This window comes from Ischnura elegans, chromosome 3 (assembly GCF_921293095.1).
Source record: "Ischnura elegans chromosome 3, ioIscEleg1.1, whole genome shotgun sequence".
NCBI lineage: Eukaryota > Metazoa > Arthropoda > Insecta > Odonata > Coenagrionidae > Ischnura > Ischnura elegans.
Genome location: NC_060248.1, coordinates 16,742,161 through 16,765,558, shown reverse-complemented (window position 1 = coordinate 16,765,558; position 23,398 = coordinate 16,742,161). Strand labels below are relative to the sequence as shown.

Here is a 23,398-nt window from a genome sequence, read left to right as displayed (position 1 = left end):
ATTATTTTGCCGGATTAAATCCGTGTTGAGTCTGTACGTACCCACATGCGGTCCGTCGTGCTGACGACACATCATAAGAATACCGTTTTGAATACTTACAGCGGCCAAATCCCAATTGAAGTTGTCTTTTAAGCTAGCGATTCTGATTAAATGATGTGTTGAGAGTAAATGATTTTTTTTCGTATTCAACCTATGTCCTCGTTTAAAGAAACGTAAATCATTCCTTTCGGATATTGCTGAAACCACAACCGTTATGACTATAGCTGATTTTACCGGCTTACTTTGCCTGATTCATGCCCTTGGGATGGTAATGAATAGGTATTCATGTCTAATTTTGCGAGAGCTACTTAACTTCTCTTCGCAACATTTATTGTCTTTAACTTTTACCATGAACTTGCAAAATCATGAAAATGGGGGCATTATGTGTGTAGATTATTATGCAGGAATTGGGTTGGCAGGGGAGGACGTAACATCGTTGCCCCAACGGTTGGAATGGGGTTGTTCACTCAGTCCGGAAATAGAAATTCAATGAAAAAATTCGGTAGAATCAGTTAAATTGCGAAAAAATATTGCTCGTTTAGCCATTTTTTCGTATTTGAAAATGAGAAAACGCGAATGTTTCCGCCCACTTTTAATGAGTTGTTGTCGTGGCTTAGTTTCGGCTCATTAACTCATTCCGAGAGAACCTTCATTGAAGGAAGGGAACTCGCAATGACGACGAACCTCGGAAGGCCAATACTCATAAGACCCATGAGTAGCTGAGGCGCAGTGACCCGCTTGGAATGAATTGGTGACGTCATCAACTTATCTGCGTGGAGGGATATAGCTGTCGATTTTTCGCCGCGAATAGCTCGAGAAGTAGGCTTCGGATCGAAAAACCGAAGTACGTGTTGTGGCATTATTTTAAGTCCCCCCGCCTCCATGTTGGTGCATTACCGTTTTTTCTCGGAGTTCCAGTGCACCCGGACAACGCCGAGATGAATTCTCCATAAATCGTCTGAGGGGAGTCAGTCAATCATCGCCGGTAAAAGCTCCCTGTCGACTTACCCCACTGCCTTGAACCCTCAAAGAACCAATACCTCTCCCTTAAATTGCCCTCCTTTCATTACTCAGGGAGAACCGATTGCCCCTCCTCGTCCTAATCCTCACTCGTGCAATTCCCTTTCTTACGTTGCGACCGGCGTGGTGTTCCGACCTCATCCAAAATCGCCACTCACCGGCCGAGTTTTACTATTTGTCAAGTGTTAGGGTCGTCATTTTCGTATTTTGTTATGAAAAACTCGTTGCGGAGCTTTTCGAAATATCATTGATTTGATTTTTCTATTTTTTAGTTTCGAATTTTCCTTAATTTTTCTCCCCGATTGGTGGAACGTGGTCTTGTTCTCAGGACGAACGTTAGTAACCTCCAGTTTGATAACGTTATGCCACAAGGTTTCTTTACTTATATACTCTATCACAGTTAACCGTTGAAAAAGGGGCATAAGCCCATTATTATCATAAGATTGCTTGGCCGATGAATATTTTCCTTCTCTCGACTGATGTGGCAGCATGACGGTATTAAATCGAATCTAGAAGCTTGAACGTAGTGGAAGGACTCCATAATAGCAATGATAAGAGTTCGTGTCAAATCAGTATCACGAGGTGTCATTATTGGTGATGTAGCAAGCAGGGCTCATATTTCTCGCGTCTGAGGTGGCTCCCATAAAACTTGGGGTTCGGATGTTCCGCGGCCAATGATGCGCAACCTGGATGCAACGAGACTGTAACGGAATGAGGTTGCGCATCGCTGGACTCGACTGTCTCTCTCACAGCAGGATCCACTGCCTCAGGGAGGAAGAGGGATGATGCGCACATGTGCGGTACACCGATCATCCCCCAAAGGTGTCTGCCGTTCCCATTCAAGCCTCTCCGATTGCATCTGAATTTGGCTTCCTTTATCAATGCCACTTAATTAATTCTGGGGACGACGTCAGAAGTCAGCCCCGTGTAAAATGAGATGCGTGAATGCGTTTCATTCCCGCGTGGCGCCTATTCTGCTGTTGAGATTTACTTTTATTTGATTTTGATAATCATAATTGGACCTCACTCTTTCTATTCCTCTGTTATCTGTTGCAGAAATTGTTGATTTATTTGAATAGTACCAGAGAGAAATGCTTACACTAGATAGTACCTACGTTTTATATGGACCAAGAATTGGATTGAATTACATGAGAATAATAATAGATATAATATTTACCATCCGTATCCATCCTCAAATGTGAACGCTCACTAATAAATACACATCAATTACATTGCTACATGAATTTTTAAACTGAAGGCCTATATTTGTTTTCGACCAGTGAAAGCCGTTTCCTCGTGTATATTTCTTTTTTATTATTGCTAATTCTTGTACCTGCACTATCACCTCTGCCATCAGGTGATAGATGTGAAGACATTTTGTATTTTTAATAGTTAATGCGTAATTTAAAACTCTACTTCAAACTTCCTTCTTTATGTGATCGTATTGACAAGTTAAATGGGTTATACATCACTAAAAGATTTGTTTTGGATAATATCCAGTACATGCAAATAGTTAAAAATTAAACAGTTTCTTTTATTTTCAGAGCATCTTATTGCTTGAATAAAATCTGGCAGCCTGAAAAGTAAAATTCTCGATAGTATTCAATAGAGTACTTGTTTCAAATCTTAATTCCAGCGTCAAATTGTTTTTAATCTGGCATTATTTAATGTCTCCTACATCATATATCTTTATCTCAAGTTAAGGAATATAATGATGCCTCATAAGGTCATTTCTTTAGTCGTTGCTTCTCCATTTGCTTGAAATATTGGATATCTCAGCCAAATCAATATTCATAACTACGGTCGATCCCAGATTGTTCGATCATTGTTTTCTGTTTGTCAGTTTTTTTTTTTCATTTTTTATTAATCTGAATCATAAACGTTTTACGCATGCAAAAGCGTGGCTTAGCTGGAGTTCATTTGCACTCACTGTCTTCATCCAGCGGTCATCATGGCCGTTTAACACGGAATATCAACATAGCCTTAATATCAAATCGAGCTAAATACGGAGGTGCTAACTCGAAAGTGAAGGTACTCCTAGGAAGCGGGTGTGTTTTCTTTGTCGTAAGCCCTCGGTTGTCCCCATTGCAGCAGCCTTGCAATGAAGGTGTTACTGGCTCCTAATAGCACTTTAGTTACTGACAACATACTTCTACATAATACCCTGCCAGCTACCTATGGGGTGTTTTGGCATGGGCTGACCACTAACCAATCAACAGCCTGGAGCATGCAAGATAATCCCCCCATGTATACTACACAGTCATAAAAATATCACGCGTTTTTAACTAGGGGTGGTGGAATCGGATACCCCAGATCCAAATATCCGCGGATATTGCCCTTCATCGGATATATCGGATCCAAATTTGCGGAAGACATCGGATCGGGATCCGAAATTTTGAATAATAGCTTCAGTGAATGCAATAAGGGTGGAAAGAGTTCCTCTTGTTGGGATGTTTTTTGTAAAAAGATGTTTTTGAAAAAACAGCTTGAAAGCCTATAAAAATGATTTTTAATTTATAAAAATATTAAAATGTGTATGAAAATCTACAAATCATTCCTTTGATTGTATGTACTCAGAATAAGCTTGAATAATTACTTCGTTCATTAGCAGGAATTGCAGGAAAATGCATTTGGATCCGAAAATATCCGATCCGGAAGACCCGGCTCCGAAAATCAAGGATCCGATCCGAATCCGGATCCGAAAAAAATCCTGGATCCGTCCATCCCTGGATACGTCCATCGTAGGTAACAAAATATACGTCCACATTCATGCGAGGGCAAAACTTGCCAACGGTTAGTAATTCCTAAAATAAATCCATACAACGCTAGATCAATGGAAAAATAAAAACATGCAATGAGTCGTCTTAGCGAGTGACGCCTTTTATTTTATTAATCGAGACACCGTTACTACCCCACCCTAACATAAAAAGGAAAGAATGAAATTATAAATGGGTATGTTTTGCAGTCCATTTCCTTTATTTTATTCTCGTGATCACCTCTAACACAGTACAACGGGAAGCGAAGAATAATTTTCACGTCATCTGAGAAAAAAATCTCAGATTTCACAAAATAAATTTTGCCTATACTTTGCTACAGGGGCGCAGCCAGGAATTAAGGCTATGGGGAGTTTACATGCAACTAATAGTGGGGTGTTTGGGGTATGGAATACCCACCAGGATAAGAGTCAGGTGCGAGATTTATAAATTGCGGAATTTTAAGATAAATGGTTCAAAACGGTGATTTTTACGGCTTTCCGAGGGATATATTATTAATCCTTACACTATTCTATTAGTAATATCAATCCAATTAAATAAAATGGATTAAAATTAAAAATGTCCCTGAGCTCTGGGGGGGGTTTTATCTTCCAAAACCCCCCCTCGCTGCCTCACTGCTTTACTCTATACTTCTGAACCGTCAACGGATTAGAGACCTATTGTGATCGATGTACTGAGTTAATTTTTTCGTTCACGTCTGCAAAGTTGCTTACTCACCTTCAGTCCTCTAGACAGGAGTGTTAAGGCTTGTCCTCTTCCTGTGCACACCTGGGACCTCGACGTATAGGGTAGCTTACAAGGTCGGCGGGATGTGCTCAAATGGTCATCAATCGCGCGTGGGTAGAGTTCACGAAAAGAAATTCCTCTCGGTGAAGATGCGCGCTGCTTGTGTAAGGGTTGTAAGATGTTCATCCGAACGGGTGCTGATGGAGGGTTTAAGAATCGAAGGCGGACGATTACGAAATGATGTAATATCGGGGTGGTTTCAGTAGAATCTATCGAGTCTGAAGAAAGCAAAAGGTACACTTTCCAAGTATACTGTAAGAAAGGTTTGGTCTCGCACATGACACCATAAAATACTTTGAAGTAACTCAAGATTCACTAGATGTGAAAATTTAATGCAGACACGTTTAATCTAAACCTTTTCAAGCTATTTAATGCAATCGTTTTTATTTTGATCCTCTCATCATTGCGTTTTCATTAATTAACCTATTTTGGATGAAAAGACAGCGTTTAATTGATAATATCTCAAATAGTACAGAAATTACATTTTTATATTAGGTTTTTAACCTTATTCTCCAATGGAAACGGCATTGGTATACGGCTTTTATTCCACCTTTCTAGTACTTCACAATCTTAGGAGAAAGATCTCATGTGACGAGGCTCCTTATATCAGTTTTTTTCTCGGCACTATATATATCCTGTAGTTGTAGTTTAGATTTTATTCACGAACTGTCAAAAGTCGCTTTAATAGTGCATTTAATTTTTCCTAATCGATTTCAAAATTCCTTGATTCTTATCGGTAAGGCTGATTGCAATTTACATGGGTGCTATGAAGAATGGCAGTCGCAGGAGAAGTTAAACCTCGCTTTAAACAATCTCAGCGTCTGACTTCGATCTTTACTATATCCGGTTTTGGAACGCTGGAGGAATGTACTAGTTATTTCCTTCTTGTCTTAATTAGGTATTGTAGGTTATGGCCATTCGTGCTGCCGTAAAGGCTTCAACATGCTCTGGAAATACCAGTGCCTTTCAGTATGTTGGGATATAACAATGGGCGTGTGTGGGAGAGAATCTGAGCATATGCACTTTCCACGTGCACAGAAATAATGATGATATAATTGGTCGTCAGCGCTGTAGTAAGTCTATCCCCGCTTCAGTTTATCTCAGTCTGTGTAAATAATTGTAGTGGCCGTCCTGAACTATGGAAGTCCAGTACATTACAAAGTTATATAGAACGAATCAATGACATTTTATGCATTTAAATCTACATTGGCATTGCCAGAGATGAATTATTTACCTGTAACATATTTTGTATGCATCAAAGCCCCTGTGTAAGTTATTCTCAGTGGAATTTAGCTTTTAGAGCATCTCCAAACTATTTTGTCTATATCACATCAGTGCGTCGACTTATCGGGTACATATTTTAGAGTGATAGATAAAGTTTGCTTCTCGGGACACGCTTTTGAGATCGGTGGAATGGTTTGTGAAGGAGCACAATTGAGTGAATTTCCTGGACATGTCACTTACAAGTGAGTTAGAGGGAAAGAGAAATTGAGACGTTGGGTTTAGGTGATGTCATTGGACTTCTATTGGTGCATCTGCGGTTTTGATTTTGTGAAAAGTGATGACGTTTAAATTGGTAATTAAATCTGATGCGATTAATCTTCACTCCACATTCCACGGTACACGGTACTACCAGGGTCAGCGTAAGGAATCGAATCTAATAAAATAAATACGCCTTACTGCAGTCTTGTGAAAACTCATAAGATCTCCCATTTGCATGTATAAATTCGACGTCTCTATTAATTATCGTTATTGTGATATAAGTATATTCCATTTAAAAAGTACAGTACATCATGAATAATCGGCAGGGAGGATACTTTAAATCATCGCGAGTTTTTTCTTCTCGAGGCGACTCCTCTGGGACACAGATTTGAGAAATTAGGGACGAGTTATGTATGCCTCGAGGAATTCTATCTTGTATCATGTCATAGAACATCTCCGAGATACTGATGAGAATGACTGTCAACTGTACAAATTATTTTAAAGAAATAGGTAAAGAGCTTCCTAAAGAGATACTGGTCGAGTACATTTGGGGATAAATATGCGTTTCAGGGAATCACCTTTGAAACATATGGGGCGCGGGAGAAATTTTAGTACGTTGAGGGACGTGTTAGAAACTTCATATACTTTTTAGGAGATATGTGTATAAGTTTATTCTGCTATTAATATATTGACGAATAAGATGAAATAGACTATTATTTTGGCGAAAAATATTTTGAGATTTGGAAATACCTCGTAAGGATATCGATAAACACAACATTAATACCAACCGATATCATCAACAAATCAAAGGAGTTTAATGAATGCATCTTTTTCATATCGGAAGATTGAAAAAAGTGCCGTTACGTAAGCTCTACCGTAACTCACTCGTGTATTGTTGGTTATAGGGATTATATCGCGTAAAAATAAATCTCAGCTCATAAATACTTATCTTTGGGGTTAACCTGTGTATACCTTTTTATTGGAGATGTATAATGCTATCGTTTCTCTTGTAAGAGAGTTGAGAACTACGAATTCCGCATAAATAATATGGTGGCCTTGCATTTCCCGTCTATCATTGCTTTTTTTTACGCCGGTATCGCACTCGCGGTATGTGCGTAAAATACTCTCACCTTGCATGAACAATCCATTCATTTCTGAAGGGCTCTGTCTCGGGTGGAATTCTATAGTTTCCGCAAATTACTGTTGGCATCGGATTCTGATTGCTGAGCTCAAGAAGTGAAGAGGGCAATACGTGACCAAGCATGCATGATCTCATTGATTATTTACGAATACCGACCCACGCGGCCAAGTTGCTCCCGCGTCCCAGGCGGCGTGACTTGCGTCCATTTCTAAAGAAACGTATTTTAGACTCGGGCTTTGAGAGTGCTGAAGCCGCGAATGAACGAAAGGCTCTTCGTGGCTCTCATAGTGTGGCAAGTTTCAAAGTAAGCATCGTCAAAAAACTGAGAGGCCGGGAAGAATAACATCCTAAAGGGAAGACCGCGGGTACTCCTCTGAGGAGATTCGCGTTTGAAGATACTCCGTATGAGCGTTGGCGCCGTTCCAAAACGCGAGGACTCTCCTCGTGCTGGAGAAAATAGTAACAGCAGTTGTAGTATTCGGATTTCCGTAGTAGTGTGGGTGTTCTTATGGCCAAGGTTGTGTCCCACCGCGCTATTCTTAGACGAAGGTGTCACACCCCTTTGCTTTCAAGGAGTTATTTCAAGCGAGGTTATTACGTGATTTTTTTCTAGTCCATTCATTGTGTTGGATTTTTTTAGAGGCCGATGAAGTCTCTTGATTCATTAAGTCCACTAATATGGGTTAAGGAGCATCAATCTTGCTTCCAACAGCTTCGAATGTCTTTGTGTGAAGAGCATTAGTGATGGCATCCTCCAGAAGTAGGTCGTCTGAAAATAGTAGTTCAGTGCAAGTAGCCGGTGGAACTACGTGAGTGCTACCATCGAATATTGGTGTGGAAGTTCTATGTTGTACTAAGTCTTGCATGTGATGATTTATTCCAATAATTATGGTGAAACCGCCGGAACGGTTGTTTTTTTTACGGTGATAACATATTTATTCCCAGAACGAGATTAAAATGCCAGTCAGCACATGTGTATAAATAACTGGTTGGATTGAAATACTTCTAGTTAAAAATGGTGGTTCGTGGTCAAAAGATACTTAATTATGTGGTGTAATGATATAAATCGATGGAGAGAGAGAAGGTAAAAATATAGTACGTAAAATGAAGCTTGACCATTTTAAATGAAGGGTAGAGTGAAGAGAAATGATAGAACTATGTTAAATTGATATGTAGTGGGCGGTGGATCTGTAGGTGCATTTCATTTTGAGCTTGGGATGGAGTTTTGAAGGTTTTATTTACAGAGGAATTTAAGGGGAAGTGTAAGGACAAGTTTGAAAATGATTCTGAACAGCATAGATGTATGTATGATATGTAAAATAGTCAATAAAGTGTTTTGATTGAGAGTGATATATGATGCGAAGAAATTGGTATTTATCTACTACGTACTCGAGTCGTATTGTTTCCAGAGTACGCCCAAGTGCAATTACAGTCAACTAGTCTATTGTTTCCCGTCATTCCTGGTCACTGAAAAACGAGTGAACTAGGTTGAGATGGTGTATATATGTTTAAAATGTTTAAATAATTGCCTGTTGCTGGAAATCGTCGATTGATCTGGAATTTATTGATGCTCCAATCTTATTTAATCATTCAATTGGCACATTTATTTCAAGCATACTAATAAGGGACCAAAAAGATATAAAAATGAAATGGTTATGATAAAAAATGGGGATTCAAAATTCAAATTCACATTTAGTTTTAGCCGTTGTGTTTGAACTGAGGAAAGTTTTAATGGAAATAAATATAATTATCATTTCCAAAATGATTTGATCTCTTACTCAATTTTATCATTTCCCGGAATACGCTGTACCCCTATTGTCTATCTATCAACTTTTTATTTTCTATAGCACAGTCTTAAACCTCTTATTTGCGTACCTTTGCGATCAGTTTTCCTCTTCTCATACGTGTTTTTCACGTCGATTTTTTTCTTACTGCAACCGTAATTCTTTTGCGAAAGCATTTTCAATAAGAAAACAGTTATTTTACGGTGGAATTCAATTATAGTAGCGAGCCGATAGTGTCACCTATGGCGACGCTTGTGTTCTTATGCCATGAATCATCAGCAGTTACCTCCAACTGGTTTATTGTTTCCCGTCCTTCGTGGTCACTGAACAATGAGTGGACTAGGGAAGGAAAGAGTCGTGCAGCGTAAATTGAGTTCTCCGCTCTCAGGCGGAAAAAATCGTGTGACTCATTAATAGCTCACCCCACTTTTACCTACTTTTTCCCACGCGTTATAAAACTTTCAAAGTTTTTCAAAGACTTAACCATCTTCAGTGGAAGCAAATTTTTTTATTACTTCGTAATTTGTTTATATCCCGGAAATTACCTGCTACTGTGAACAGACGTAAAAAGTATATAAAATTTTTCTTAGGTTGCGTCTCAGCAATAACCTACGCTTGGACAGCTCTCATTATAATGCTCATTGTTCCCACGCGCAATCTAGTTTTTAAGGCTACGTCATCATGAAATCGTCAGCATTGGGGATTTTTATTTGTTACGCAATGTCTTCGTGCATTAAACATATCAGGAATAAAACTCTAAGTTGTCTCACAGAGAGAAACTGTGCTGAGACAAGGCACTTCACGATATTGAAATAGTGATGCACATTAATTTTGACTACGCATTACTGAATTCAGGGCCAGGTTTTCCGATAGACTTACTAGACTTCAGCCTAGGGCCTCAAGATTAAGAGGGGCGTACATTCTTAGCTAAATTAAAATGGCACTATTCTAAAAATAGTGTTACGATATTATTTTTTTTTATAATGGTTACTACCAATCACAGCATGTTTCATAAAATATGGATATAAATCGCAGTAATGAAATTAGAAATTTCATTGCCTCTCATGTATTATACTGACGTATCTCTCATGTACTATTTGCAAACTTAGAAATGGGAGGTGAAATGGCCTCACTATTTTCAGAAGAAACGTCAGATAACTACTCTGGTGTGAGATGTTAAACGCTATCCAGTATCTGTGGAAATTTCATTTTCACGCATATATTCTTCAATCAAGACGTTCAAAATGTTTTATATTATAATATTGTTGTACAATATCTTAATTTGCCTATGTTTATCGGTCCCTTTTCTCTTCTCAAATTCAACTTGAATGCTCTAAAAGCGTATGTAATTTCAATAATGGATAATGTGGAATTCCTGTGAATCCGAATTTCCTTTTGCAAGAGGTTTTTGAAATACATTCCATGATATTTTGCATCGAATTCTGCACGTATTCACGAGGACTTCATTTTATGAAATTTAGAATAAATGGAATCGGTGTATACTCATTTCCTAACTATATTTCTTGGTATAGCATACTCACATTGTTATTTTCAACAAGTATTTTGCCATTTTTTTTCAAATAAAGCAAAGTTTTTCTCTAAACAAGCTGGATAATGCTTAGAGTTAAAATTTCGTGGGTTGACGCGAGTGGTCACATCTTGGAGCTCTTTGCTCCTCAGCCCCTGCACCGGAAACCTGTGCGCGAAATTATAAAGTGTTCTATGAAAAAGGAATATTTCCAATAATTGTTCAGCTGTCAGGACCATTTCAGGACCATTTTTTCCGAGACATTTAGTGGTACCTAGCAAAGGAGGCGTTCGTGAACAGGAAGGAGCTTCTCAGAGGATCGTTATGTAAGAGTTTGAAGAAAAGGTTAGTGAAGAGTTTGATCTGGAGTGTAGCGCTCTACGGTGCGGAAACGTGGACACTGAGGAAAGAAGACGAGAGAAGATTGGAGGCATTCGAGATGTGGGTATGGAGAAGAATGGAGAGGGTGAAATGGACGGAGAGGAAAAGGAACGACGAAGTGCTGGATATGGTTGGCGAGGAGAGGCAGCTTTTAGATGGGGTACGGAGTGGTACGGAGGAGACAGAAGGTATGGATGGAGGGAGTACTTAGCGAGGAGGGGATGTTGAAAATGGTGTTAGAGGGTAGAATGTTAGGGAAATGAGGGAGGGGAAGGAAAAGAATTGGATTTTTAAATAGATTGAAAGGGAGTAGGCCTTACAGTGAATTAAAGAAGGTAGTGCTGGAAGGAAAGGGAGGCTCCCAGATCACTTCTTTTGTACTACATGGAAACCTACCTTAATCGGTAGAATACTGTAATAATTATTATTTCATGCGACCGAATTTTAAATCTCAGTACTTCTTTGTTATGTGCAAAATGAACGCATTTGTATAGTTGTTCATTCCTTTTCGACCGCCAACCCTCTCCTATTCCAATGGTGCCTTACCTACTTACCCATCCCATTCACTTCCTCATTCTGCCAATGGCTTTGGGTGTCCCCTGTTATCCCAGCTTATACTTCATTTTAATCAATTAGGCTCATCCCATCTATTCTCTATTCATGCAAACGGATTCGCTGTGACAATCATTTTATTCCCGATTGTTAATGTATTGATCCGAGACCTAGATCGTGTTATTTTTTTCTTCGATAGAATTGATTGATTTTCTCATCCATGAAAATTTTCATCATAGGTCTTAACTTGAAGACAATCGTCGAAGGACGTTCGGACGCGAAGAAAAACGAAGGAACGTCTATCGAATGAGTTACGAAGGAGAATTTTTCACGGAAGCAAAACAGATGGCATTTTTAAATTTGAAAATATAAGGCAATGAGACAATTGTGCGTATAATGCGTCAAACGTACCCTAGTATTGTTAACGTCTGGTGATAATACCCTCGCGAATAAAATGTAGGCTGTAGTAATATTTCTGCTCTTCGGATTGTTCTTCTTCAGTCCGCCCCTTCCATTTTAAATAGACACTCGGGCATCAACTACCATTTGTATACAGTCTTACTCACTCGATGAATTTACTTATGACTCGATGATCTGCTCTAAAAATTTAAGTATGATACATTTTAAACTTATAATGCGAAATGAAATGAAGATAAAATGCGACCGGGCGAGAGAGAGAGAGAGAGTTACGTCTTAGAAGAATAGTGGCTCTTCTCAATTCCTCACCATAATTACGGACTGAGAAGAGTGATTTTTAGTGGGCAGACCTCAGCTGGCGTGACTGCATGTGAGCTCCCATTTGGATTTTTCTCGTCGTCTGCTTAATTCACTCCAAGGTTGCCTGATTCCCATCGCTCGTAGCTTTAAATGACTCTTTAAAGGCTGCTTATCTGCAGTGGAATAGCGGACGTGACATGCGGGAAGCGAGGACGGGCGGCGGCCGGGGCCCACTGGATCACGTTTCGGGACGTCCATTTAGGTCGACGCGACGGCAGAACAAAAACCAATAAACGCTCTGGAAGAAACATTGGTGGTCTCGAATGGAGTCTTATTTTCCTTCGTTTTGGCTACCAAACACCACAGAGCATGCATTAAACATAGGTAGACGCCATGCAACAAATGTAATGGCGTCTTTCTCTCGGACCCGAAATGGCAATAAAATTAAAAAGAATTCGGTAGATAAATGGAAAAGATTAGTTAAGGCGAAAAAAAGAGTCTTCCACCTGCAGCCATTTTCTTATATCCTCCAAATGAAAAGGTTGCCGCCCACATTTCATGAGTTAGTGACGTCATTAAAGTTTTGGTACATCAAGTCATTCAGAAAGACCCAATCTTTGAAGGGAATAATCATTCATTAGAGAGTTTATGACTCGTGCGAACCACGTGAGGTGCATGCCCGAGGCCGAGAAGCAGCGGAAAAGCGGTGAGCCGCTCGGCAAGAGTCGCAGACCTCATGAACTTTTTTGCGAAAAGGGTGAAGCCTTCGGTATTTCGCCGTTAATAGCTCGAGAAGTAGGCGACGGACCGAAAAACGTGAATATTCGGTTCTCTTTATCTTTCAAATTCGATCGCAATCGAGAACCAAAAAATTGTGAACGATAGTAATCAAAATATTAACCTTTACAGTACAATATTCCCATTTGGGGACAGATTTATAAAAGTCCATGCAAATTATATTTCGTTTCTGTAATTACTTTCATAGCTTTTGTTATGCAAACAAAGTATGGAAGTTTTTTTAAGTGAATTGCATGACTTATGCATACATTGGTCGTTAATTACACTTTTTCAAAATTGGTTATCACCTCTGTAATCAGCATCACCATCACCATCACCTCTGTAAATGAGCATTCGGTTTATTCAATATTTTCCCCTACACTCGCTCTCCAGTAACAAATGCTCATTTATCCAAAATATCAATGTATATTACGCTGTTAAACTTGATTTTTTTTGCTCAGGTGTACATTTATTTTTCAAGCAATATCAACATTTTTTGGCATGTTCCCATTTGAGAACATGCTTTAAAACGCATTTAAAATTTTTGTTCGGGTTGTCTTTCATGATACCTCTAAATTAGTTTTAAAATATGTAGGATGTGCAAAAAAATTATAATCAGTTGGTAAGTTAGTTCGGTCTTCAAAAGGTTAAGGTATCTATTTCTCGTTTTTATTAGAGAATTCATCACATGGGCGTATACACTAGGATTGATAAGGGGATATAAATGCTCCTTCCGGGAGAGTCTTCTCGGCCCCCTCACTTACGCACCCCATTTTATTTCATTTAAACATTTAAAATATAATATTGTTTATTAAGGAGTATCATCGCATGCTACGGTCATGCCAAATAATTCAATAGACTAATTCAGACTGCGGTATTTACGTTTTCTTTATTTTTCTCATTTCTTTTCCCACGAATTATCAGATTTCAAAGGCACAGCAGCCGTCAAATCTTAAAGAATGGGAATTTGTGATTGTTTGCTTCTTATGCTACAGCCTGCCATAAGTTATGGCTGAATCGCACGATCATTTTTTCCGATCCTCGGAGTGTCAACTCCAACGATAGGTTTTCAGGAACCAAAACAGTGATCGCTCGATCCATCATTTTCTGAATCACACGTTCATTCCCACCCTCCCTTTTTCATCACTTTCTGTATGTACAACTGTCATTCCATGAAAAGGAAAACGTGGTGTTAGAATCGCTGTCACTGGCCGTGCATTCTCATTGACTGAAAGATGGCTCCAGCGATGGTTTCAGCGACAGGAAAGGGACGTGTTGAGTGATGGAAAAAGGGGCGGGATTTTTATCCCTTGAGCCGTCGCGGAAAAGATTTATGTGAAATGGTCATTTTTCCGCCATCATCGGAGCCAACGCTCGGAAGGGGCAGAAAAATAGTCGTGTTATTCAAGTTTACGCGGCGATGGGTAATGAGCGATTCATTTATTCTCAGATTTTGTGATAGACTAGTTACACACACGATTAAAAGCGTCGAGAAATTATGAATTAGCCAGGTTACATAATTTCCTCTAACTTTCGGTTTGAAATTATAGTTTAGTTTTATTTAGACCCAATTATAGTTTATTTTCCCTGAAAACAGGAACGCCGTACCGCCAGCCTAGCGAGCGGCGAATTTTGTAAAGCCCTTTAAATGCGCGGTGGGTGGACAGCACATTTAGGGGCCGACTTGGGAAACCTCTCATTGTGCGTAATATTAGTGGTCAATTCACGCGAGCGTCGTTCTATCGACAGCCACTGGGCTTATTTATTTTTTATTTCGGGGCGAGAGAAATGCTTTGACCTACACGCTCACCCGTGGGTTGCACCAAGGCCAAAGAAAGCCCAAGTTGCTTTCGTAATATTCGCTCGAGGAAGCATCCGCTCTATTAGTGCACACTTAATTCGTAACAAGCGGGCTGCCAGGAAGTAGGAGCACGGCAGTGCAGGGATGCGATGACGCATGTAATTGGACCGCATTTCGCAGCCGGTGGACGGGAGAGCCGGGCGGGTGAATGAAAAAACAACGCAAGCCTCTGACCGCTTTGGGAACCGAACCCTGAATGAGTGTAGGCGTTAACGTGACCAGTGGCGCAGCGAGGGGGAGTTTTGGGGGTTAAACCCCCCCAGAGCTCAGAGAAATTTTTAAGTTTAATCCATTTTACTTAATTGGATTAATGTTATTAATAGAATAGGGTAAGGATTTATAAAATATCCCTCAGAAAGCCGTAAAAATCACCTTTTTGAACCATTTATCTTAAAATTCCGCAATATATTAATCTCGCACCTGACGCTTATCCTAATGGGTATTCCACACCCCCCACACACCGGTACTACTAGTAGTTGCACCTAAACCCCCCGCCCCCAGCCTTAATTCCTAGCTGAGCCCCTGAACGTGGCTACCGCACGCGCAACAATCATACTGACAATGAGTGGCGCTGTTAGCAAGCGCTATACGATACGTTATCAGAAACAAACGGATATTTAATTTTTTTAAACATATATATATATTTATTCGTCAACCTTCTATCTATCTTTCTACTGTCTATTTAATGTTGTCGCTTTCAAAATAGTTCACGTTATATAATATGCACTTGTGTCTGCACTTCTTCCAATCCTATGCTTCATTCTCAAACTCGATCTTTGGGATAGCCGTTAACTCTCTCAGCGATTTGTTTTAATGACATACATGCTTGCAAAACGACGGCCCTTCAAAGTTCTCTTTATTTTTGGAAAAAGGAATAAGTCACGCGGAGACATGCCTAACGAATAAGAAAGATGAGGTATCGTTAAATTATTAATTTTGAGCAAAATATCACGAACAAGTGAGGTGTGCGGTAGTGAAGTGTGAACAACAAAGTGTGAGTTGACAATCGCCGAGCTCATAAAAACACGTTATTCCGCTGATGTTATTTTTATTAAGCTTAAAAAAGGGAAATTAGCGAATATCCTACTTCTCAGCTCCAAAGAGTGGTACAAAGTTACATTCAGCTCCAGCAATTCTTTTGTCTGAATCATTGAATTTCAACTATTATTTCCATTATTTCACTTAATTTCTGTGAACATGTGAGTAATTACCGGAATAGACATTCGGTCAGTTCATCTCCGAATTGGGCCCTCTTTTCTATCGGTCGCTCCAATTAAGTCTTTCGTGAAGACAAATGTTCTTACTTAAGTTTGCGAAATACCTTCTGAAAAGCTGCCAAATATGTCATCTATAGAGATATCCACACTTCTTAAAGTTAGGCTAATCAAACAGCGATTCTCTCCTGTAGAGATAGGCGTGTAAATTCCAATCAGTGAATGCTCTGCACCGTGTTAAAATTTCTGTAGCGATCCTAGATCATCATCATCACTGGTCAACAATCCTAGGATTGGTTTGACGCAGCTCTCCACTCAGTTCTCCTATCAGCTAATCTTTTCACTCCTACGTATTTCTTCTCTTTCACATCTCTCTTTACTTGTTCCATATATTTTGTTCGAGGTTTTCCTTTTCCATTCTTGCCTTCCACCTGTCCTTCGACGATTGTCTTCATCAGGCCATCATGTCTCAAGATGTGGCCTATGAGGTTGTTCCGTCTTCTTATTATGGTTTTCGTGAGGCTTCTCTTCTCTCCTACCCTTCTTAGGACTTCCTCGTTACTAACTCGGTCGATCCATTTGATTTTCATCATTCTTCTGTAGCACCACATTTCAAAGGCCTCTATCCTTGCTTTCTCCGCTGCGGTCATTGTCCATGCCTCACTTCCGTATAGGAGCATGGATACCTTCACGAATGTAATTAATCGGTGAAGTGTAAAATCATTCTAAATAATAAACAAATAAAATAATTAAAAAAATTAATAAAATTATTCTTGATGTGCTCATTCTATTGAAGGGAATTATATTTAAACAAACTTAGTCTTTACAAAATCAATTTTGATACACTTCAATATATTCAATTAAATGGCAGCATTAGGTAAATAGCGAGAATTTATTGCTCTCCTACCAAAACAATTGCGTAAGCTGACGGATTATATCTAGAAGTGTATCAAAATTGATTTTGTAAAGGCTAAGTTTGGTCTATTCTTTTAATGCTGCCTGCTGAATAATTTCAACGATTCGACTGCGTGCGAATGCTTTGAACTTTGACCTTAAACTGCTGCGAAGGCATTGGGGAAGGGAGTCGTAGGTATATGTATATTGAAAGTGAGGCGTCGATATTTCCGGCTGGTCAGTTCCCGAATCTCCATAATTGCATTGATTTGAATCGTTGTTATGTCGTGGTAGTTCCAGCTTAAATCGCAGCACTTTTTCCTTCTCGGTAGTTACCTAATAAATAGATTTATAATTTTGAAAAAAAGTTCACTGCGCAATTTCTAATATCTATCGCGGCTGAAGTATGACCATCGACAAACTGCCACAGTCGATGATTTCAAACCTTTCTTCCAGTATTTAATAATTTTTATGCTGAAGCATATTTGGTGACTCGGCCCCAAGGCCGTGGGAAAATAACGGTTGACGACGTGTGCTATTTCCTTTTGGCAGTTTACAGAAAATATGACTTGATGCTTTCCCGGCGAATAATGTGGGCAAACTCTTTTCGGGATTCCCACCCGGTTAATTTATCCATAATAGTCAACGTGTCAAGCTCCGACTTGGGGCTCATTCTTTGGGCTGCTGAATGTTCTTTTATTTAAATTTATATCCGTGCCCTTTCGATTTCATTTGAAAAAAAAATTGTCTGTACCGTATGATTATTTCAGTTTATAACTTTGCGAAATGAGCCTTAGTTGATGCATTCGTTTTTCTGAAAAACAATTGCATCATTATTCGAGTATTTTCTTTTTTTTTCATAAATTCTAGAGGTTGGCCTGCATTGTCGTCGTCGTTAGCGTAAGCCGATAAATTTTCACTCAAACCTACGCCTCATATTATTTTTCAAGCTCAGTAGATTTTTGTGTGTCTATTTTTGGAGCTAAACCTTAGTTTCCGTATTTATCCGTCTAAAATAAATTATTGGCTAATTTATTTACGCGGGATCCATCTTAGATATTTGCTCATAAAATTAAATTTTCTTCTATTTCTAACGTAATGTAAAGAAAATCTAGCCGGAATAACGGTTAGAAGATGCGTGATTCCTCGCTAATGTTAACTATTGTCTCCGAGATTATACTTTGAAAAATTTAGAAAGTGATCACTTTTTCATAACTATAGCCGCGATTTTCCTTGAGAAAAACTTTTGTGTCGGCGCAGGAAGTGTGGCACATTTAACATATGAACACGTGAATTGAGAATTACAGGATAAAGATAATTAGGGATATGGAAGAGGTTATAGTTACTAATCTGATCACTCTTATTGGGGGCTGACCGAGAGTAATTAATTTATCCCAGCCTCGATCTGTCAGCTGTGTATTTCGCTTGATTGACTGCTTTTGTAGGTCAAGCTAAAATGGGAATACAAAGGAACTTCTTCATAGCTTGGATGGATATGTAAGTGAATAAAACCTTTGCAAAAATGACTTTTGGCTCCTTCCTTCTCTTGCCAAGTCGCGTTTCTCTCTTTCTTTCTTGTTGATTTAATACCTCTACCCAAGGATGTGATCAAGATGACTTTAAGGAACAAAAAGGACATTATTATAATTTTTGCAATTAAGTATCTACATTGTTATTTTTGTTTATAATTCAAAATTTCTGACGAAACTGAATAGTAAGACAAAATTGTTTCCATAATGTAAAAAAATAGATGCCTAAAAAAAATTTCCAGAAATGGAAGTATTTTTTCCTAAAGACTTCAGTAGAAGAATTTGTCTTCGGTTTTGCTCATAGGTCACTGAATTTATATTTCAGATCTCTCTTGTCATTCCTAAAACCTTTCCACAAATTAAGGATATGCATTCATACATGTACTAAATTACTTTCTGTAGGCGCTGCACCCGTCCAAACTTTAAAGCATTTAAAATGTTTGTGTGTTACGTGTAAGGCAGTATTTACACGTTGCATTTACCCGTGTAAAGTACGTGGTGGGAAAAATTCTCGCATAGATTCACGAAATTAGACCAGGTACAAATTAGACCAGTCTTGACATTCATTCGTGCTTTTACGCAATTTTGGGTATTTACAATTTGCAATGTTGATGGTGAATGTGTTTGCGATGTACGCACGCGGGCACTCGTGTATCTACGTGTAGTGTGTTTGGCAGAGGGTCGCCTGCAGCACCTGCAGCATGCATGCACACCATATGATTATAAAAATATGGCTTATAATAAATAAATGTACGTCTATATTTATGCAAAGGAAAAATTTTCTAAGGTTAGTCAATCCTGTGGAAAATGAATGCTAGGTTAGACAAATGGAATAATAAGCATGCATGAGACGTCCAAGCGTGTGACACCAAATATTTCATTGATCGAGACACCGTTGCTATTAATTATAGTACGCGGAGGTATGGCATTTTAAAATCTCTCTGTTTTGCAGTCTACTTCCTATATTTTCTTCTCGTGATCATGTCTTCCATAGTGCGACGGTACACGAAGGATATATTTCACGTCATCTGAGAAGAAATCTTCTCCGAATTTACGAAGTAAATCTAGCATATACTTTGCTCTGTGCTTCTGTAAAGATTGCCATCCTACCTCGCCAAGCATATTGGAAACACGGCACTTTTATCGCAGCAGCATTGCGCTTCATGAAAATTCGCCTTAAATATGCCAAAAATTTTTTCTCGCACTTTACTCTGCTAAAAAAATATGTGAAATTTTCCATTTTATGGCAAGTTATTTTTACTGTCCGAGATAAATAAGTGTGGGAGACAAAGGCTTTTTCGGTTATCGCAACCTGAAACTAATTTTTTTTAATGACTCATCCACGCGGACAGCCTTCGTGGGGCTTCACTTAGCAAGTGACACAACTTCCCAGGTGGCGTAATCTTCCCCTTCAAACCATTACAGCACTTTTGTCTTTCTATGTTCCGACGGGTACGGTCTAACAGCTTGGGAACTGCGAAACTTAATGTCTCCTCGTGAATATCAGGAAACGTGTTTATACGCCTCACTGCTATTCTGCCGATGAGTCCGTAAGAAGCAGCTCTGTTGTGTCTTGTCCAGTATTTTCTATGATGAGAATGGTTTCATAAGCGCATAGCCAAGTGGAAATTCTGTCAAAGCTTTTGAAGTTGGATCGAGTTGAACGCGGCTGGATATACGTCGTGGTCTTGCCAATTTGGTTCAAAATGTAATGAAATGCGGAATATTTATTTTTTGATCTTGAGGTAAGAACTCCGAATAATGTGATAATTTTTTTAATTTACCTACTATACATTGCCCTCCAGCACTTTTGGGATAGATCATTCACGTTTATTCTCTTGGTGTATTGAATGAATGAAATTTTCTTGGGTTTTCAACCCGGGTGGGAACATATTATAGAACGAATTAATATCTGTAACAAGTATGTGTCTGACAGAAATCAGACACATACTTGTTTCATGGGTAGTATCGTACCAATTTATCCACCTTCAATTCCGAAGCCGAGCACTATGGACCAATTTTTTCTTTGCAGTTTCCTTCCACTTCGATCACGTACATCATTCTTAAATCTACTAGCATTTAATTAGTAGGATGCTGCTTCTCTCTTCTTCTCTCAGAAATAATTTTCTGCAATACCTACGAGCTTACCACTAGCCTAGCTGTGATTATACCTTTTAAGATGAAGAGCCCCTACGATATGTCAGCATCATCACTTCTTCCTTACGTGACCATTCCTAAATTGCTCATTTCTGTTTTCTTACTGCACAGGAGCCTTTCAAAGGCTTGGGGAAAGCCAAGGAGAAATCGAAGGCTCCAACGCAGCCGCGGAGGATGTGTTAGTGGCCAAGGACACCGATCTCATCTTCCTCAGGGGACTTATTGACGCACCTGAACGCTCAATAGCCAAGGTATGATGTCATGGATTAATAACTAACCCGAGACTTTCCCTCTCCTTCGCTCGGCCCTGACCATTTGTTATCCTGAAACAGCTTTCTTCTTTCCTAAATGTCCGTAATCCAAGAGATATTGAATTTGAATGAGAGAAGGTATTGGCTCTGAAAAAATATTTATTTCACAGCACCTTGGGAAAATATTTTGCATGTTGATATGCCTTGACACTCGCTCTTTTTTTGCGGGATGATTAAAAAATAATGGGTGAGTAATGCATGATGTAGACACCAGCTTCTTTCTCGTGTCATCTTCATATTATGGTATCCGTGATTGGTTAAATTTCTGGTCGCTATACCTGAATAAAGTATTTATTAAATAAAAGTAAAGGGCCAAATTCCAATAGCATGAAGATTATATTCCCGATTTATGGATATGTACATGATTTATGAAATTTCCAAAAGGGAAGTGGATACCTATCATTTTTTACCATGCGTAATGCTTGCAATTCCGCAAAAACCTTTCCGTATTTGAAATTCGCTCTTATTGTTGGCCATTGAATTCTCTATAAAGGAATTGAGAAGTGGTCCTTCAGCCAATTAACCTTGACCCTCTCGCGGCAAGTGAAATCTGCTAATCCGGGCGGAGATGCGAGTGCTGTGACTACCGGTGTTGGTTTTTTCCCTTTCTTTTAGGTATTTCTGTAGATGCTGGACGGTCTTTTCATTTTCCCCCGCCTTGGTGGTGACGGGTCTCTTTGCTTTGGTCTTGTTAAGAATATTCTTCCCTTCTAATACCTTTCTTCCTGGTTTGTTCCACGGAATTCTTAGGACTTATTTCGAGGAATAGAGGAAGGCTGAGCGGGGAAATGATCAGTTCTCACGTCAAGTGGAAATTACCTGTTTGCGGGGGAAAACAATAACAATAAAGATACGAACAAAGAAACGTTATAAACTGGAAACTTCAACGGCTATAAGTTTCTACATCGGCTATTTCACCGAATTATAGAGCGATAACCAATTAATCCAAGGCTGTAGCAATAGAAAAATTCCGGGGGGGGGGGGGGGGGGGGGAGGGGGTCATTTTTAGAGGGGGTACATTTTGGGGGTAGTTTGGAGGATGGCGTACACTAACGATCGCATCTTAAACATTTCGGGGAGGGGAGGTAAAACCATTTATTAACTCCCCCCCCCCCCTACTTCCTTTGGCCTTGATTCCTTCAGAAACAGGCAAATCCCAATATCCTAAGAATGGTTGAGGCACCCCCTCGTTCCCCCTTGTCACTGGAAGTCAGGCGTGAGACGTCAGGTGGTGAATCTTTTACGCTCATGAACCAGATGAAGGCAAGCGAGCGCGTGTCTGATTAAGGCTAGGATGAGAGTTGCATGCCTGATGTGGAAACACCCCATGCCACGCGCCCTGGAGGTGGCTGGCACGGTACCCCGTAGATGTAGAAGAGATGAATATTTCTAGTTCCTCAATGGTGCTGGACAATGGTGGCTGTCGATGAGAGTCGGTGTTAGGAATGGTATAGGTACAGACGCCCTGAGAACCCATCGGCTGCTAGTCCTCGGCTGGCTCTGGGTTACCGATCCCTCGACTCCGCTTTTCTACCTAGGTGTGGCAACGGTGTCAACGGCTGGAGGAGAGAGCGGCGTCTACCTTGGACGCTGCTTGGCATTCATTGAGGAAGGTGGCGTTGGTGGACGCACGCATCCCAACAAAGCATTTAATAGTTTCCGAAGTTGACAGTTGGATTAAAGAGATTCGGATGTGGCTTATTTAGTCATTATAAAACTTACTTTGAATGAATAGGTGAGTTTGATTTTATAAATTTTGAGATATGCTGGCTTTTTTGCCGTGGATTAGTCAATATTAGCGTCCTTGCTTCAGTGGCTATCATCGTAATATTTAACGAATCAGCTTATAAATGTTATTTCCCTAGTATTTAGCCTTGGTTAGACTGAGATTTTGAATCATTATAGTGTGTTGCTTCTTTCATTGGTTCACTAAGTGGCTTTCTGTGATGAATTTACTTGTTATCTGAAAATGATGAGGAATCTAGCCGTTTACTGCTTCCCCGATACCGTAATTTTTATTTGAGGTTAGTTATTCGTTCTTTCTCCGTTGGGTTTAAGTTCTTGAAGTTTTGAAGAGTCTCATATCATTTCACACGGTTTTAAGTCGAGAAAGGTGTTTGTGAAATGTAGTTTCATGTACGTGAAATCATACACCTGTTAACGGCCCCTCCCATAACTTTTCCTCGTGGATGACGTTATCCTGAGAAAATTTGCTGGTGCTTGGCTACATGGTGCTTTTTTATTAAATGTTCTTTGGGCATAGCCATGAAATCGATGACAAAAAAGACTTAGCGCGATATGTGGTTATTTTTGCGGATATAAATAGTAAACACGGTTGACATGTTGTATGTAAACACGATTTCGCATTAAGTCAGCAAATTTTGGGCGATCTTAGTGTCAGCGTTGAGCCATATTCCTTGTGTATTTTAAATAGGAAATTCCTTTTATCTA

General features: G+C 39.4%; 1 protein-coding gene across 3 annotated transcripts in view; it reads left to right on the top strand.

The window, feature by feature from the left end:
* Positions 1-23,398, top strand: part of LOC124155490 (protein PALS2) — a 51,414-nt gene that overhangs the window by 13,242 nt on the left and 14,774 nt on the right. For 2 of the 3 annotated variants that reach the window (XM_046529338.1, XM_046529339.1), the window contains exon 2: positions 20,748-20,887. In XM_046529338.1, the coding sequence (XP_046385294.1) occupies positions 20,748-20,887 (140 nt within the window). Of the gene's footprint in view, positions 1-20,747; positions 20,888-22,538; positions 22,683-23,398 lie in introns of those variants that run through there. The other variant, XM_046529340.1, reaches the window with a different exon arrangement.